Source organism: Tursiops truncatus, chromosome 3, assembly GCF_011762595.2.
Source record: "Tursiops truncatus isolate mTurTru1 chromosome 3, mTurTru1.mat.Y, whole genome shotgun sequence".
Lineage (NCBI taxonomy): Eukaryota > Metazoa > Chordata > Mammalia > Artiodactyla > Delphinidae > Tursiops > Tursiops truncatus.
In genome coordinates this window covers 88,930,822-88,948,704 of record NC_047036.1, presented here as the reverse complement: position 1 = coordinate 88,948,704, position 17,883 = coordinate 88,930,822, and the positions used below count along the sequence as shown (strand labels likewise).

General features: G+C 34.8%; 1 protein-coding gene across 2 annotated transcripts in view; it reads left to right on the top strand.

Annotated features, from left to right (window-relative positions):
* The window catches only part of PJA2 (praja ring finger ubiquitin ligase 2), a 79,686-nt gene that overhangs the window by 47,436 nt on the left and 14,367 nt on the right, over positions 1-17,883 (top strand). For both annotated transcript variants that reach the window (XM_019940809.3, XM_033853083.2), the window contains 2 exons: positions 7,468-7,653; positions 13,119-13,230. In XM_019940809.3, coding sequence (XP_019796368.1) covers positions 7,468-7,653; positions 13,119-13,230 — 298 coding nt within the window. The remainder of the gene's footprint in view (positions 1-7,467; positions 7,654-13,118; positions 13,231-17,883) is intronic.

The following is a 17,883-nucleotide window of genomic DNA, read 5'->3' as shown; positions in this document are numbered from 1 at the left end:
GAATCAACAAAGAAACTAAGGAGATAAGAATTAGAATTAGGGAAGATAAGAACAAAATTCAATAAATCAGAAAACAGTTACTATAGAATCAAAGAAATCAGAAGCTGATACTTTGAAAAGATTAAGAAAAAGAGACATTCTACTTGATAGTGAACAGGAAAATAAAGATGACACAAATAAATAATACTGAAATACAAAAGTGGACACAGCTGCAAACACAATAAAGTTTGTATAGACTTTTTAAAAAGAGTACTATGAACTTTATACCAGTAAATTTGAAAACTTAGAAGAAGTTGACAAATTCCTAGAAAAATAGAATTCACCAAAAGTCACTCAAGAAGAAATAGGAAACCTAAATAATATGATAACTATTACAGATACATAGTCAGTGGTTTAAAATCTTCCCATGGAGAAAACAACTGATCCAGGTGATTTTAGAGCTGAATTCTCTTAAACTAAACTTTCAAGGATCATATCACACTACCCTTCGAGAGAATGGAAAAAGAACTATTTCTCCAAGTCATTCAAATAAGGCCAATATAACCCTAATACCAAAAGAGTTTGTGAAGGAAATTATAAACCTATTTCGTTCATTAAAATACACATCAAAATCTTAAACAGAATTATTGGAAATCTGAATTTGTAAGTGTATTTTTTTAACAGATAAAACTCAGTTACCAATCTGAGTTTATTCCAGATATGCAGAAGTAGTTTCACATTGAATACCTGTAAATGTCATCACCAAATCGTTAGCAAAATACAGGAGAAAATTCATATGATAAATTCTGTAGATGCAAGGGAAAAAAAAATCACTTAGTAATGTTCAGTGCCTCCTTATGATAAAAATTCAGAAACTAAGATCAGAACAGAATTTCCTTGCCCTCATAAAAACTGTCTAAAAAAAAAATAGAAATCATTTCAATAAGGAAGCATTAAAAAAAAAATTCCCCCTTAAGATCAGGAGCAAGACAGGTTGCACCATTTCTGTAGCCATTGAGGGGGAAGTATTAGCATGGCAGGATGGGAGAATAATAAAAGGCAGAAAAATAAAAGAAGATGTAAAGGAAGAGACACCGAAAAGGAAAGAACCAAACTAGGAAAATATATTTATAGTATAAATTCTTAATGTGCAGAATGTATAAAGAACTCCTAGGGCTTCCCTGGTGGCGCAGTGGTTGAGAGTCCGCCTGCCGATGCAGGGGACGCGGGTTCGTGCCCCCGTCTGGGAAGATCCCACATGCCGTGGAGCAGCTGGGCCCGTGAGCCATGGCCTCTGAGCCTGCGCGTCCAGAGCCTGTGCTCCACAACAGGAGAGGCCACAACAGTGAGAAGCCCGCGTACCGCAAAAAAAAAAAAAAGAACTCCTAGACATCAGTAAGAAAAACTGACAGTCTGATTGCAAAATCACCAAAACATTGAGCAGGTAATTCAATGAAGAAGAAATATTAATGGTGAATAAAAATATCAAAAGATGCTTACTTAGATCATTAGTAATCAGGGGAGTGTACATTAAGATTACAAGGAGGTATCATCTTTTACCCACCCATCAGATTAGCAAATATTAAGAAATATGACAATGTCAGGTGTTTTGGAGGATATAAATCAGTTCTTACACACTGCTGGTTGAGGTGGATATTACCCAAGTATTAATTAATAAGAGAAAAATTAGTGGCATATTCGTACATGGAGTATTACATAGCAATGGTAATGAATGAGCTACAGCTACATGCAAAAGCATGGATGAACCTTAAAGATAGAATATTAAGTGAGAACAACTATTCCTGGGAAAATGTGTATGATACCTATTTCATAAAGCTTAAAAACAAGCAGTAGTAAATATCTTGTTTAAGTATGCAAAAATAGTGAAAACATCTTTCAAAAAGCAATGGAGGTGGGGCTTCCCTGGTGGCACAGTAGTTAAGAATCCGCCTGCCAATGCAGGGGACACGGGTTCAATCCCTGGTCCAAGAGGATCCCACGAGCCATGGAGCAGCTGGGCCCATGCGCTGCAACTGCTGAGCCTGCGCTCTAGAGCCAGCAAGCCACAACTACTGAGCCTGCGTGCCACAACTGTTGAGGCCCGCACGCCTGAAGCCCCTGCTCCGCAACAAGAGAAGCCACCACAATGAGAAGCCCATGCACCGCAATGAAGAGTGGCCCCTGCTCGCTGCAACTAGAGAAAGCCCGCGTGCACAGCAACGAAGACCCAACGCAGCCAAAAATTTAAAAAATAATAATAATAAATATTTTTTAAAATTAAAAAAAAAAAAAGCAATAGAGGGACTTCCCTGGTGGTCCAGTGGTTAGGAATCCTCCTTGCAATGCAGGGGACGCCGGTTCAATCCCTGGTTGGGGAACTAGGATCCCGCATGCCATGGGGCATGCACACCACAACTAGAGAGCCCATGTGCCACAACAAAATATCCGGTGTGCTGCAACCAAGACCCAACGCAGCCAAAAAAAAATGAATAAATAAATAAATATTAAAAAAAAGAAAAATGCAGTGGAATGACAACAGCATCAACAAGATAGTACTTTGCTCTGTGGTCATGCCAAGGGGATAGGAAAAGTGTAGAAAACAAGGTATATGCTAGTCAGTGGTAATATTCTAGTTCCTGGCTTAAGTGGTGGGTTTATGAATGTTCAGTATAATATGCTTTATAACTAAAATAGATTGTATATATTTTGCATTTGAAAAAAAAGAAATTAAAAAATAAAGGGAATTGAAGGTGAGAAAATGGAGATACCCAATTCTTTACTAAAGGGAAGGGATTACAGGTGGATTTGGGGCCTAGAAAAGTGTTGTTCTCACCCCTAAAAACCTAAAAGCATGATTGTTTGCTTGTAGAATGTTCAAGAAGAAAGTAATTAACTGATAATTATAGCAAAGATAAAGTGAAGTTCTTGAGAAGATAAGAAGATGAAAAGGGATCCAGAGCTCAGGGAGAGGGTCTATAGGAGCAGAGACTCCTCCATTGTAACTAGTGGAAAGGTAACAGGTAGGTACAAGTGTAGGTGAGTCTGTAGATTTGCTGCTGGGAAGAAAAGATGAGTCTCAAGTGACTTCAGTATTCTCATTGTTACTAGATGTTGAGAGATGGGGAGGATAGGAAGGTGACATTTAAGAAGAAAAAGGTGGGAAATGGGCTTTCAGAGAACCAGGCAACAGACTTACTAGGTAGACACTTAGTAATTGCTGGGCAGTATTAAGTGTCCATTTGAGATTTATGTTTTTGAATTTAAAGTTAAATTAGAGACATCACACTTCTGTATTTTTCTTTAGACTTTTCCAGCTGTTCTGGTGACTTTACAAACTTTTAATGTAAATACTCTTAACATTTTTTAGTAAAAATTTAATAATAAAATTTTTCTATTAATCAATGCTAAATATATTAGACTAAAGAAACAGTTCTTCAAATTAAGTGTTGGGAATCCATCTTAGCAACTGGATGCCGTGGAATCCATGCAAAGGATTTGCAACAGGGTACCCTTGATTTTGTAAGCTGTAATTCCCTTTAGGCTTTTTTGACTCTTAAGTCAAATTTCATTTACTTTCTTCTGTACCTTACCTCCACGATAGGGATTAGAAATCTTAAACATTTGCTATACAATTAGTATTATTAAAAATGAGCTTATATCTAAAGCTTAGCAAGTACTTAAATGTATGTGTGTCTTGTTATAAAATGAAAACCGGTTAGTTAAATACCATTTAACTAGGAATGTTTATTATGCTGTCCAGAATTTTATAAAATAAATTTCTTATAATATAGCTATATTACTTTAAAATGTTGGTATTAACCTGAAGATTTAATATTCTGTGCTGTTTTTAATGGATACTCAAATTGCTGATTTTATTAGCTAAAGGAAGCCACTCAGATTTGTAAAATCAGAGTAGTTAGTGTTTTCAGGGATTTAATTTGATTTGTCTGCCTTTCAGAAATTCTACGATGCATGATTATATAATAACATATTTTAAAACTTTTTAATGAAAATTTCTTTAAGATACCCAATAGTATTAGTTTATTGGTATATCTTAATACTTTTAATATTGCTATTCCAGTAATGTTATTAAATTTAGTTTCTGTTATTGAAAAATAGAGATCTTTAACCATGAAGCATAAATCATAAAGGGAGCAACAGTCTGTTTATCTGAAGCTTTGAAGTAACAGTATGGCCTGTAATTAAGAGAATATCATGTGGGTGGTCTTCTAGGATTTTCACTGGAGGTAGGTTGTGCAGATACCTGATGGGGCATTTTTGGCTTCCTGTTACAGCAGCAGCATTCATTTCCTCCAAACTGTGCTGAAATTGCTCAAAAGGAAAGAACAGATTGGCAATTTCCCTTCCCAGGTGAAATACTTGTGACGTTGGTAGTAATGGCAGTAGGGCTTCTGCATCTTCCATCTACTGGGTTACTTTTTTAGACTTGACCATTTGGAGGTATGATTAAATAATATGTCTTTTTAAGTCTCATAAATTACTGTGTAACATTGTAATGACATTTTGTTGATTTTTGAATTACCAAAATGAAGAAAGGGCCTTGGAGGTCTAAATTTTTGTGAATGTGTTACTTATGGTGTGTGTGTGGTATGGGCATATGTGTATATATATAGGGAGGAAGAAAACAGAGATTGCTGAAATGTTTTCAAGATTTTTTAAGCATCTAAACTTACATTATATACTTACATTCCCATGGGGATATTTGTTTCTCTTGTTAGCTACACAAAATGAAAGATACTTTTGACCCTATTATTCAGAATCTCTCTTTTTTTTTTTTTTAAGATCAAAATTCCTTTTGTTATAGTTTCAAGCCAACTCTGGCCCAGCACATGGCTACTCTTCTAGCCTGATAAGTTTTGTGTTAAATGGTGAATGAACTTTATGTAACATGTTGAAAGCATATGCTACACAGCACTTATTTTCTGTTTCTGTAACTGTGTTATAATGAGTCGTGAAAGACAATCAAATGTTTAAATTGTTTATATAGTAAAAGAGTATTAATGACATTTTTGTTTATTGATTCAGAATTATTTATTTTAGTTTCCTTCTTTGAATTTAAAAAACTCATAAATTAATGTTTATTTCTTATGCCGAATCATTTTCACCAATGTATTTGAGTTTTATGTTATGTATCTGAAGTACAGAGTAACAGAGTCTTTTTTTTTTTTTTTTTTTTTTGCGGTACGCGGGCCTTTCACTGTTGTGGCCTCTCCCGTTGCGGAGCACAGGCTCCGGACGTGCAGGCTCAGCGGCCATGGCTCATGGCCCCAGCCGCACCGCGGCATGTGGGATCTTCCCAGACCGGGGCAGGAACCCGTGTCCCCTGCATCGGCAGGCGGACTCTCAACCACTGCGCCACCAGGGAAGCCCACAGAGTCATTTTGATGGCTGTATAATAGGAAACAGAAATCTATTTAGAAATAACAGACATTTCCAAGGACTATTCTGGGTTTAATCTCTAAATTATTCGACTTTTAAAAGATTATTTTTCAAGGATTTATTATTACATTTGCAACACAGAGAGAGAGAGAGAGTACCTATGATGTGTCAAGCACTTGTTACAGGAAGTGAGGCTACAATGATGAGAGACAACATTGTATGCCCTTGAGAAGTTCCCAGTCTAGGAGAAGACAAATGAGTCACCAGAAGAGTTACAGTACAGTGTGGCAAGTACTCTCATAAAGGTGTGAAGAGAGATGTGCTGCTTAGGAATTTTTAGTTTGATTTTGTATTTTAAAACCATTTGAGGCTTAATTTTTCATTGGACCTAATTATTATGCATGAAAATAAAGCATCTACTATCTTTATGTGTTAGACATTAAAAATTTAACAAAATAAGCACATTTTGTTATGCTAATTTCTCTAATTTTACGAGACTAAATCTTATAAATGTGTTATTCTGAAGTGTAGTTTAGGATCTGAAATTAAAGAAACATTTATGAATTTAGCTATACAAAGAGATACTGTTTCTTTGTATTTAAAATGTGTTGATTCTTGTATGTGGGCATTATCTGCATCTCTTTCATAAATATTTTTATCCCTCAAGTTAAATTTGCACATTAGAATGAATAGAATTCTAATTAGAGTTGTTCTTCAAGTTGAAATACATAAATTGTTGTATAACATTATTTCTCATCTTAAAACCCAAAGTAAAATTAAACTTTGCCAAGACTATATTTAACCTCCTTTTGATATAGTAAAAGGTATTTTTTTGTTAAATAAAATGAAAAAGAAAATCCTACCAGTATAATTTATTTATAAATGGTCATTGCAGCCTTGAAATACCTTTTTTTCTTATATAATTATTAATATTTCTCAATGTGGTCTTTGTGTCCAGATTTTTGGTGTTTTGACTTTTCTGTAAGTGTTTTCTTTAATGTGTATGTTGTGAAATTTAACAATCTGTTTATCTTTGGCTTCAAGGTTTTGTATAATGTTTAAAATGACACTGAGATTTTTGTAAAAATGTCTCTCCTGATTCTTCTTGTACTTTTTTTGTTTAATGGTGTTGAGGATGGACATGCATTTTTTAAAAGTAGATATGGAATTTATTTAAGGCTAAATAATGACATAGAGATTTAACTCCCTCCCTCCAGGTGGATACCCAGTTGTCTCAATAGCATTTATCAAGTGATCCTTTTCCTTATAGTTTTGAAATACTTCTTTCATCTTTCTTATTTTCTTTATTGATTTCTCTGTCCCTGTTTCTGTGAGCTTATTTTCTAGTGGGAGAATGACTAACAGTAAACAAATAAGAAAATGATAAGTAAAAGTAAGTTCTATAATGAAAACAAGAAGAATGACATATAGTCAGTGACTGGTGATCTACTTAAAATGAGTGGTCAAGACAGGCTTCCCTGAAAGAAGTGACATTTACTCTGAAAACCAAGGAAGGAGGCTGTGCAAAACTCTGGTGAAAGTACATTTCAGGTAGAGGAAATGGCCCCAAGGTGAATGACCTCCATGTGCTCCAAGAGAAGAAAGAATAGTAGGAGTATAGTAAATGAGGGATGGGGGAAGAGCTGTGAGGAACATAAGAAGAGTTGGAAAAGAGGGCTGAGGGGAAAGCATGTATAATGTAGAGATTTGTAGGTCGGGCTGAGCACTTGGGTTTTATTTTAACTGTGAAGGGAAACTACTCAAGATCAGGGCTTAAAGATTCAGATTGTCTAGGATGAGTTTTTCTTATTTTTCTCCTGCAAAAGAGGAAATATGTATATCAAATAAATAGGTTATTATGTAATTATGAGCTATTTCTATATACATATGACTCTATAACAAATTTGCTTCCCTTTTAAATAATTTTACATTTTAAAGAAAACAGATTTTTAGAATCATCTAAGTACCAAGAATTTAGAACTCAAAGAATAAAGTATCTACTTGCACTAAATAGAACTCTTTAAAGAAAAAATTTATGATGTGTTTTAAAAATAATATTTTTTTCTTCCATTAAAATGTTTGTATTAGGGAACAGACATCCTTGGAAGAAGGAGAAATTCCTTGGTTACAGTACAATGAAGTCAATGAAAGCAGCAGTGATGAAGGAAATGAGCCTGCCAATGAATTTGCACAGCCAGAAGCTTTCATGCTGGATGGTAACAATAACCTTGAGGATGACTCCAGTGTGAGTGAAGACTTGGATGTGGACTGGAGGTATGTAGCACAGTGTGTTTACCATCCTTAATTGATCATTGAGTAGAATTTGTTTTTGATTCTGAATTATGAAAACTGAATCTTTGATAATCAGCTAAGAAATAGCTCAATTTTCTCATCTGTCAGTCTTCCTCTCCCTCAAAGCTCATTTCAGGTGTCACTTCATACGTGAACTTCTTTCTTACTCCAGTCATGACCTCTTCCTTCTTTGACCGTTAGCTCTGTGGAAGCTTACTTTATATCCTAGTTATTTATACAATTAATGGTTTGAGGATTCTGACTTTTAAATTTGGCTTTTTTAAAAAAAATTTTTTATACAACAAATGCATGTCATGTATCCCAATCTCCTTAATATAACACTTAGTATAATCCTTTAAAAATAAAAAGTCCATGATGAATACTACCTGAAGAATTTCAAAACCTGTAATTGAATCATAAGACTATAGTTTTCCTTCTCCATATGCAAAATATGGAAAATATAATTGTACCTTCTCAGAAATGTTGAATGTATTAAATTTACTTTATGCTGACAAAGAACAGTGAGCTTCAAATAAAAGTAACATATAAATTAAATGGATTATAGAATTGTTATGGCTCATGATCAGAATTTAACTGTTTTGGTTTATAAACTTAGACTTATTTTTCAAGTGTGCAGTAACCCTCTGGAAGCAGCTAGTTATTGAGATATAGCGGGAATGTTCCAACTAATCCCTTTTTGTTACTTTTTCTGGAAAAATCATGACTTGGTACTACCCTCGTTTTCATCTCTGCACAGATATATTTTTAAGAATTTGTCTTGTTTTTCCAGTTAAAATTCCATTACAGAAAATTTAGAAAAATAAAGGTAAGAAAAACTCATTCATACCCCTGGTAACCCTGCAAGTTTCTAAAACTTATGTTTTTAAGGCCTGCTTTGTGTCTTCAGTTTCTCTTTCTGAGTGTTTAGTTACTTCTTTGTACTTCTCCAAATTGTTCCAGACATGAAACTCAACATCTCCATGAATTCCTCCTTACTGTTTCCTTTTCTCACTCCCCAGGGGAAGAAAAAAATTATATGTTCAGAGCAGACTCTTATTGACCATATTGTGGAAGTAGAAGTGGGGTTTCCTTACAGCCACACAATTTGTAATTCCATCCTAACTATTCTCCTCCAAAACCTATTTTCTGTCTTCCCAAACATTGTGGAAAATCAGTGGCTTCACCTAGTCCTAGTCTTGGTGATCTTGACACCCCCTTCATCTCTTCCCTCTTTTATGTCTGCCCATTCCCCTGTTACTGAACTCCTTGTTAATTCTGATGTCTTCTCTGATGACATTATACAAAGTCATTACAGTGCTCAGCAGGTGACAGAATTGCCTATTTAGTGTCATCTATGTGTGTTGGGAAGCAGTTATGGTTTTATATGAGGAATTATGTTTTTTTGCACATTTTTGAAATTTTATGAATATAATTTTTACAGCTCCATTATATAGGTGCTGCATCCTATAGATGCACTAAAATTTAATTATTTCCCCATTGAAATAGTGCAGTAAACTTCCCCCCCATAAAACTTGATTTGTACTTCAGTTTATTTCTTTAGGACAGATTAGCAAGAGGTGACATTACTGAGATGTGTGATATTTTTTAAGATCTTGATGTATTGGATATATTTCTAAGTAACTTTCAAAACAGGTCTCACATAAAAAGTTTTTTTCTCCACTTGTTTTTGCAGTCCATTGGTCCCACCAGCTTTTTTTTTTTTTTTCTTAATTTACTTATTTTATTTTATTTATTCTTGGCTGCGATGCTTTTCTCTAGTTGCGGTGAGCGGGGGCTACTCTTTGTCGTGGTGCGCAGGCTTCTCATTGCAGTGGCTTCTCTAGTTGCGGAGCTCGGGCTCTAGGCACGCAGAGAGTGCAGGCTCAGTAGTTGTGGCGCACAGGCTTAGTTGCTCCGCGGCATGTGGGATCTTCCCGGACCAGGGCTCGAACCTGTGTCCCCTGCATTGGCAGGCGGATTCTTAACCACTGTGCCACCAGGGAAGCCCTCACATAAAAATTTGAAGGTATAATCAAGGTCTTTATTGAACAAAATTTAGCTTAAATTCGAAAACTTCTAATTCATTGATGATCTTTCTAGATATGGCTGTTGTATTAAGATTTTAGAGACATTGCTGGTTGTTCCAAAATTTGGGGAACTTCAAAGTACTTTTTTTTTTAATATGGAAAACAATTTAGCATTGATTTTAAGACAAAATTTTTGAAGGTTACTGTTCTGAATTTTGTCTAGATATGGCAATACCTCCTTATTTGCTTTTGTGGTACTCTATTCAATTTATATGGTAGTAGCTAAATGTTGATAAGGTGAAAATGTGGTTTGATTTTCATATTAAAATAGCATGTCATTTTGACAACTAAAAGGAAAAGCCATGACAAACAGCAGCAATTCTTATCTAAAGCCAAAATTTGAGACACTTTCTTTTCAGTTTTGCCACTGCTTAGGAAAAAAATTAAATCCCTTTGGTTTTTTTATTTTAGCTTAAAGGAAAATGGAAAAAGTCCTCTATCAAAAGTTTGTTGGTTTATTTGTTTTGACTAAGTCACAGAAATATTGTAGAATAACCAGAGAATATTTCATAGATTGGTGTGGTAGGAGTTGATGTGGAGAAAACATAGATTTTGGATTTAGACATATCCCAAATGTACCATTTATTTATTCTTTGATAACAACTTAAGCTTTCTCTTGGCTAGAAATTGGGGTTATAATGATTATTTTTTAATAATTATTAACCTAATAAGAAATCAGGGTTGTAATAATTAACCTAATAAGATTGTGAGAAATTAATTTTTTGTGGATATTACCATGCTTTAATAATAGAATTTTTAAACTCTTTTGAAATTATTTCAGACTTACAGAAAAATGGCAAAAGTAGTACAGGAAATTCCCATATATCTCTAAGATTCCCTAAATGTTAACATTTACCACATTCGTGTTACCATTCTTTCTTTCCTTTCTTTATATTCATATTTTTTTTCTGACGCATTTATGTGTAAGTTGCAAACATGATGCCTCTTTACTCATAAATAGCCTAGAATGAATTTCATAAAAACAAGGATATTTTCTTATATAGCATAATAAAATTGTCAAAATGAGGACATTAACACTGATACAGTACTGTTATCTAATCTACACACCTATTCAAATGTCTGTAATTGTCCCACTAAGGCCATTTTTGGTCCAATCCAAGACCACCATGTTAGTTAACATGTTTCTTTAGTTTCTTTTAACCTGGAATATTTCCTCAGTCTTCTTTGTCTTTTATAACTTTGACATTTTTTTAAGTACAGGCCATTTATTTTGTAGAATGTCCCTCAGGTTGGTTTTGTCCAATGTCATAATTAGATTCGAGTTACACATTTTTAGCAGGAATACCTTAGAAACAATGTTCTGTTCTTCTCAGTTCATATCAGAAGGCACATGGTGTCGAATTGTCCCATTACTGATGATGTTAATTCTGATCACTTGGTAAAGGTTTTATCTTTCAGATATCATCACTGCACAGTTGCCATTTTTAGCTTTATGTAAGCGTCTAGTGGGAAGATAACCTGTTTCCTTTCAAACTATCAAGCTACCAACTACCAGTTTTAGTGTCCTTGGTGATTGTTGTCTGAGACAGTTATGACCATAGTGTTTACCAAATGAATGATACTAGAATTTTTAATATTAGCTGATTATTCTTAAGTTACCAAATTACAACCAAATACCAGGCTCTGAGTGTCTAGATTTGTTTGGCCTAGAGAAGAAAAGAATTCTTGGGGGATAGTTGACTCCAATCATTTGAAGGAGTTTTCTGCGAAGGGAAAGTGGGCATAGTTTGTGTTGCTTCAGCAGGCAGAACTAGAGCACTTACTTCACATAAGTTTCAAACTTCTATTAGGGCTCTCCCATACTGCATGCACCTGCTTAGAAAGCGGTGTGTTTTCCGCACGGAGGAAATGGTTCTACTGTTTCTTGAATGCCTACTCTGGTGCCATCTCTGTGCAGGGCACCTGTGTGCATCTACTCATTTAATTTGTTTTACAGATAAAGAAACAGTAACAGTTAAATAATATTTTCATACTGTTTAACTATGACTCAGTTAAATGTGACATTAAATTCCTATCTGACTCCAAGACTCTTCCTCTTTGCACTACATTTCACTGATAGATGAATGAGTTCTAGTATTGCAGAAGAGGTTTATTCAGTAATCTTAGTTTTAATTCTAATTCTAAAATCTGTGATTGTAGGAAAATGTCTGTTCCTTTGTACCATGTGATGTCTGCTGATTTCTAGATACTACGAAGCTTTAATATATTCTTCATAGGAGTACTTCTGTATCTCTGGGCAATAGATTTGTAATTTTAATGGTGGCAGAAAGATTGACATCATAACTGTTTTGAGCTAGCATGTGTAACTGGATTTTTCTGACTATGATATTCAGTTTCTGATAGAAATGCGGAAGTCAACAGAAGTTTTCCTTTAGGTAGACAAAATAAGCTCAGTTTTGGAGATCTTGGATTTGAGGTGGTAGGAGTTCATTGAGGTAAAGTGCCCCCACAGAAAACTAAAAATGTAGGTCAAGAACTCAAGAGGGATTTTGGAATTAGAGGTTTAGGGATCATCTGTAGAAAGGATAATTGAAGGGGTGGACTTGAATGTAATTGCCAAGGGAACAAGGTTTAGAAAGAAGAGGACTGAGGATATACTTAACGTTTTCTGAATCTTGAAATACTTAGTATTTCTAAGACTAGAGAAAAAGGAGGGATCCATGTATATGTAGGCATGAAGGAAGCAGATAAGGACCAGATTAAGACATAATATTTTTCTTCAAGGGGCTTACAACCCTTCAGAAAAAAATAATAATAATAAAAATGAGCAGTTAGGAGCTAAATCTTTTCAAACTGAATAATAAGGGAGGAGCCCTAGTTTTTAGAAGAATAGAAGAGAGATTAATGAGATAAACTTGAGAAAATAAAATTTTCTTAAGCCTGAAGTAATTAAGCAGTACAAGGTAAGAGAAGAAAAAGAGACTTTGACCAATGAAAGAAATAAAATAAATGCAGTATTCTTAACATGTTCTCACCTAAATTTAGATTGGAAACTAAAATAAAGGGGAAAGATATGGTAAAGAATTAGGAGGGAAAAAGTACTACCTTTATCCCAGCCATAAACAGTTCCCAGAGCTAGAACTAGAAACAGAGAATTTTCTTACAAACTTTGTGCAGTGAGTGTGGCAGCCTATTGGGGCTGGGAATGGTATCTTACCTCCTTATGCTTAGCATTTAACTCTTCTGTTGGGTTCTTCCTGCCCCTCACCGCACGAGATTTATATTAAAATATGTTAAGGTTTTCTGCTTGTAGTATCTTTATTGGCTTGTCAGTATGCTAATATAATTATGTCTTCACTATAAAGGTTTCCCAAATCACGGTTGTACTTTTTTTTCCAGCCTGTTTGACGGCTTTGCAGATGGACTAGGAGTTGCTGAAGCTATTTCTTACGTGGACCCTCAGTTCCTCACTTACATGGCACTAGAAGAACGCTTAGCCCAGGCTATGGAGGTATTTTAGTGCTTATTTTAGTGCTCTGGTACCCATATATAGGTTGGTGGGATGCCAAGTGATAACAATTAAAGGTTTCTTTAACTGCTTTTAAGAAAAGGTGAATAATTTTCTAACCAATTTAATAACAATTACTGAATAGTGATTCAGTATGTGTATAGAAATTGTACTTGACATCCTGCCAATTTGCCTAAAATTACAATATTTTCCAGTTTTTACTACAGAATGTAAAGTGTTTGTTTTGCTTGCATTTAGAAAATGTTCTTCCTCTATAGAATTACTGTATACAGGTCTGTGAATCTGAATATTTTATACACATACACACAGGTATATTTGTTAAGTGCAATTAAAGATCTCTAAAGATATATTACAAATCACTTCCCTTTTTTGGTTCTTAAGGCTTCTAAATCTATCTAGCTGCTTAATGTAGTTAGAAAAGTTATTCCCTTTCATCCCCACACACATACACAGGTTAATAAATGTGGCACATTTGGTGCCTGTTTGTCTTGCCTTCTTTGCTTTATTTGACCAAAACACAACAACTTGTTCATAATTGTATTTGCCTATGGTCAAAAGCCCAAGCATTTTCATGTTTGGGAACTTCCACTGCACTAGTGGATTTTGTTGTAAGAAATCTTTCTTTAAATCACTATTTCCACAGTGATTTCCAAAGTAGATGAACAGTAATAATGTGAATGAGTCAAAAGTGAGAGAACAAAAATGAAAGAGGGAACTTTCAGGAACACTATAATACCATTTTATCTTGAAATGTTATGAGATTAGAAAGCCCAGTCCTGGTGGCGCAGTGGTTGAGAGTCCGCCTGCCGATGCAGGGAACATGGGTTCGCGCCCCGGTCCAGGAAGATCCCACATGCCGCGGAGCGGCTGGACCCGTGAGCCATGGCTGCTGAGCCTGCGCGTCCGGAGCCTGTGCTCCACAACGGGAGAGGCCACAACAGTGAGAGGCCTGCGTACCGCAAAAAAAAAAAAAAAGCCCAGTTTAGATTTATAAATTAGGTATTAGGTAGATAGAGAGATCTAGACCTATTTATCTACACACACATATGCATGCACAGGTACACACACAAGTTAGCTTTGCATTGGTATCACTTTTTTAAGTGTGTGTAATCTTCCATGGAGATCATTGCTGTCAGTTACGCATTATAGTGTATGTTTTTCTCAAAGTGACCATAGCAGAAATACTGTGTATCATGGTGATCATTTTGAAATATATAGAAATATCAAATCACTATGTAGTGTAACGAACTAATACAGTGTGCTAGGTCAATTATACTTCAAAAACAAACTCAGGAAAAGAATCAGATTTGTAGTTACTAGAGGCGGGGGGTTGGGGGGAGGGGGAATTGGATGAAGGTAGTCAAAAGGCATAAACTTTCAGTTATAAGATAAATAAGTACTAGGGAGGTAATGTGCAACATGATAAATATAATTAGCACCGCTGTATTTTATATATGAAAGTTGTTGAGAGAGTAAATCCTAAGAGTTCTCATCACAAGGAAATAACTTTTTTTCTATTTCTTTAATTTTGCATCTATATTGAGATGATGGGTGCTCACTAAACTTATTGGGATAATCATTTCATGGTGTATGTAAGTCACATCATTATGCTATATATGTTAAACTTACATGGTGCTGTATGTCAATTATATCTCAGTAAAACTGGGAGAAGAAAAAGAAAAATACTATGTACTAGAAGAAAAGTCAGAATATCATGAGACAGGATAATACACTTAGGACTTTTCCCAGATTATATAACTTGCCTTGCCAAATTCTGACACATGGGAAACAGTGGCACAGCATGATAACCTGCATCAGGAATAGAATATATAAAGATTAAGGATCACTAACTTCCTTGAGTTAAAGACATTTTAAGGGACCACATGGAATATACATCAATATTAGAGTCTGGTTTCACAGTCGTTAAATAGTTTGTTTCCATTATTATGCTAGTGGTTTATGATTCCTACAATATGGAGATGTCTTTATAAAGAAGTTTTAAAAATTAAAAGTTTTATTGTTTATTACTAATGGGAACTGTGACATTTGATTGGCATCTTGAAAGAAGAGCGAGAGAGACTGGTCATGAGAGGTCAGGCTAGGTGAAGGCATTAGCAGAGTGGACAAAGACAAGAGGAAGGAAAGACTGTAGTATGTCCAGGGAACATAGAGTCTCCGCATTGTTGCCTCCTGCTCTCAGGAACCCAGTGGCACTGCCGCTTTCAGTTGTTCTTACCCACCTATCCTTCTGTTTCAGATTAATAGCATTAAATGTCTCCCCTTCTCCGCAGCATAACAGCTTCTTCAGATTTAGTGCTCAGCTTTATTTTATTTGAATTTGATTGAGACATGCTTCTCTTCTAGAGAATCAATACAATTCCTTCTTCCTATCACTCTCTAGAAATCTTTATTTTTCTAGCGTGCACTTACTTATTCATTTTGAAAAATGAAACTGAAATAATTTATAATTTAGGATTTTTCCTTTTAAATTTAATACTAACATTCTTTAAATAAAGCAAAAACAAGTAATAAGACAAACTGAGTGCTTTGATTTGTTTTTTTTCTCAGCAGCCCTATCTCTTTCTGTCAGTGGTTGTTTTCATTTCTGTTATTTTTCCAGTACTAGGCTGTTCTTTCTTTTCAGGTAGTAGATACTGGTGAATATATTGGCAATAAACATTTGCCTCATATCTCTGTCTCAGATATGAGGGCAAAATATTTAAGATATTTAACTGTTTGAAAAAATGATTTTAAAGCTTTTTACTCACTCCCAAAGAAATCTTGGGGGAAAAAAAGTATTCCTTTGCACATCTTTACGTTGACATCTAAAATTTTTTGGCATAAATCTTAAGTAATATTATTTACCCTATTATATCACCTTTGCAATAAAAATATGTTCAGGAATTTAAATGTAAAAAAAATGGTTTAGATTGAGTATAAAATGTTTGTTGTGTCTATTGATCAAAAACGAACTGTTATAAAATTTGATAAATAATTACTTAAACATAAAGTAAAATTTTACTAGAAATGTATCTCTTAATGAGATAGAAGCTTTTTTCCCTTCCTAATTACTTTGTGAGTGAATTTTATTCCTAGAATGAGGCATAATTCAGCATCAACTTTATTTCTGTTTTTTATCTTATGAATGTAGATTGAAAATCCTTATTCAAATAAGTAAATTGGTAGGGATGGAAGGAGTTTATCATAGCATTGTCACTGAATTCTTCTCAGATATTACCAAAATCACAAAAACTTGGCAAGTTGTTTAGATCCTCCTATTTTTTTTGAAAGTAGAAAATTGGAAGCCATCTACAAAGATTTCTTATCAGTCATTATAGTTCAGTTTGACCCTGGTATTTCAGATTGCCCCTTTGAAGGGGGAAGAAGTATGCTTTTATTTATAAAGTGGAAAAACGGTGAGTATAAAAAGGAATGTGGGAACAGGATCAGAAGCAAAGCCCTTTTCCTCCTGCACTGTCTCTTCAGCATCCTCTATGAACAAAGCTTAACATCATGACAACTGTCAGAAGGGAATATATTTAAATGGCCCAAATCCATTTTCACAGAGCTTACAAAAACAGTGAATTTAGATCTGAGAAGCAATAATTGATTATTGGAACAGTCCATATTTTTGACTACTTGGATTCTGTATACACATTTCTACACACATTTCAACTGCCGTCCAACGACAGTACAGCTATATTTCTACCCAACAAGATACAGCTATTCTAACAAAAGAAGAAGTTTCACCTTTTCCCCAGAATGAACAGATGAACAGTCCCAAGAGTCGTTGTATTCATCGCTGGCTATATTAATTACTTCATAAATTGTCAGTCATACTGAATATTCTCTTATATAAAGATTAAATTGTAAAGTTGACTGCTATATAAAATAAAAATGGGAAGATCGGGAAAAAAGAAAATGGTTAGTAGATACAGATAAATATATACATATAACAAGCAAATGGAAAATATGCAAAGCTACTAGTCCTTGTTTCTGTATTTGGTCACAGGCTGTAATTCATAGCTATAGTGTCTTTCTTCCTTATTTTCTCTGTCATCAGCAAGAATCTCACCTGGTTGGGATTCTTTACTTGGTGGTGTGACCCAAACCTACATTTCTCAAGAGTCTGTGTCCTCAATCATCCTGCCTTTTTTGGCTGCTGTAGTTTTCTGGTAACTTTATACTATTGGGCATAGAAGTACTAAGAGATGTATACTCTATACTTGAAATTATCACAGGATTTTCAAGTAGAGAAAGGCTGGTTTGTGGAGGGTAAGCTACTCCTACTGGTACAAGGAGGCTCAGAGTGACATGGGGATTCAAAATAGTCAGTTTCATCTGAGTTCAACCAGATGTCCCCATTCTAAGTCTCAGAATCCTGTTTTTTAACCAATCAGTGATATAATTTTTGAGAAACTTGACTGAGAATTAATTTAATTTAAAATGTATGTTTGATTTTCAAAAGTAAGAGATTTTTTTCGGGGCTATCATGGACATGCTCTGGTTCTTATACCGTGCTTCACTTTGAGAGTTAATGGGCCCAAGTCTGTCACTTTCTCTTTGTAAATGTGCAGGAGCGCTCAGAAGGATCCATCCCACGTCACAGTTTTTATAGTCATCATTATTGCCATT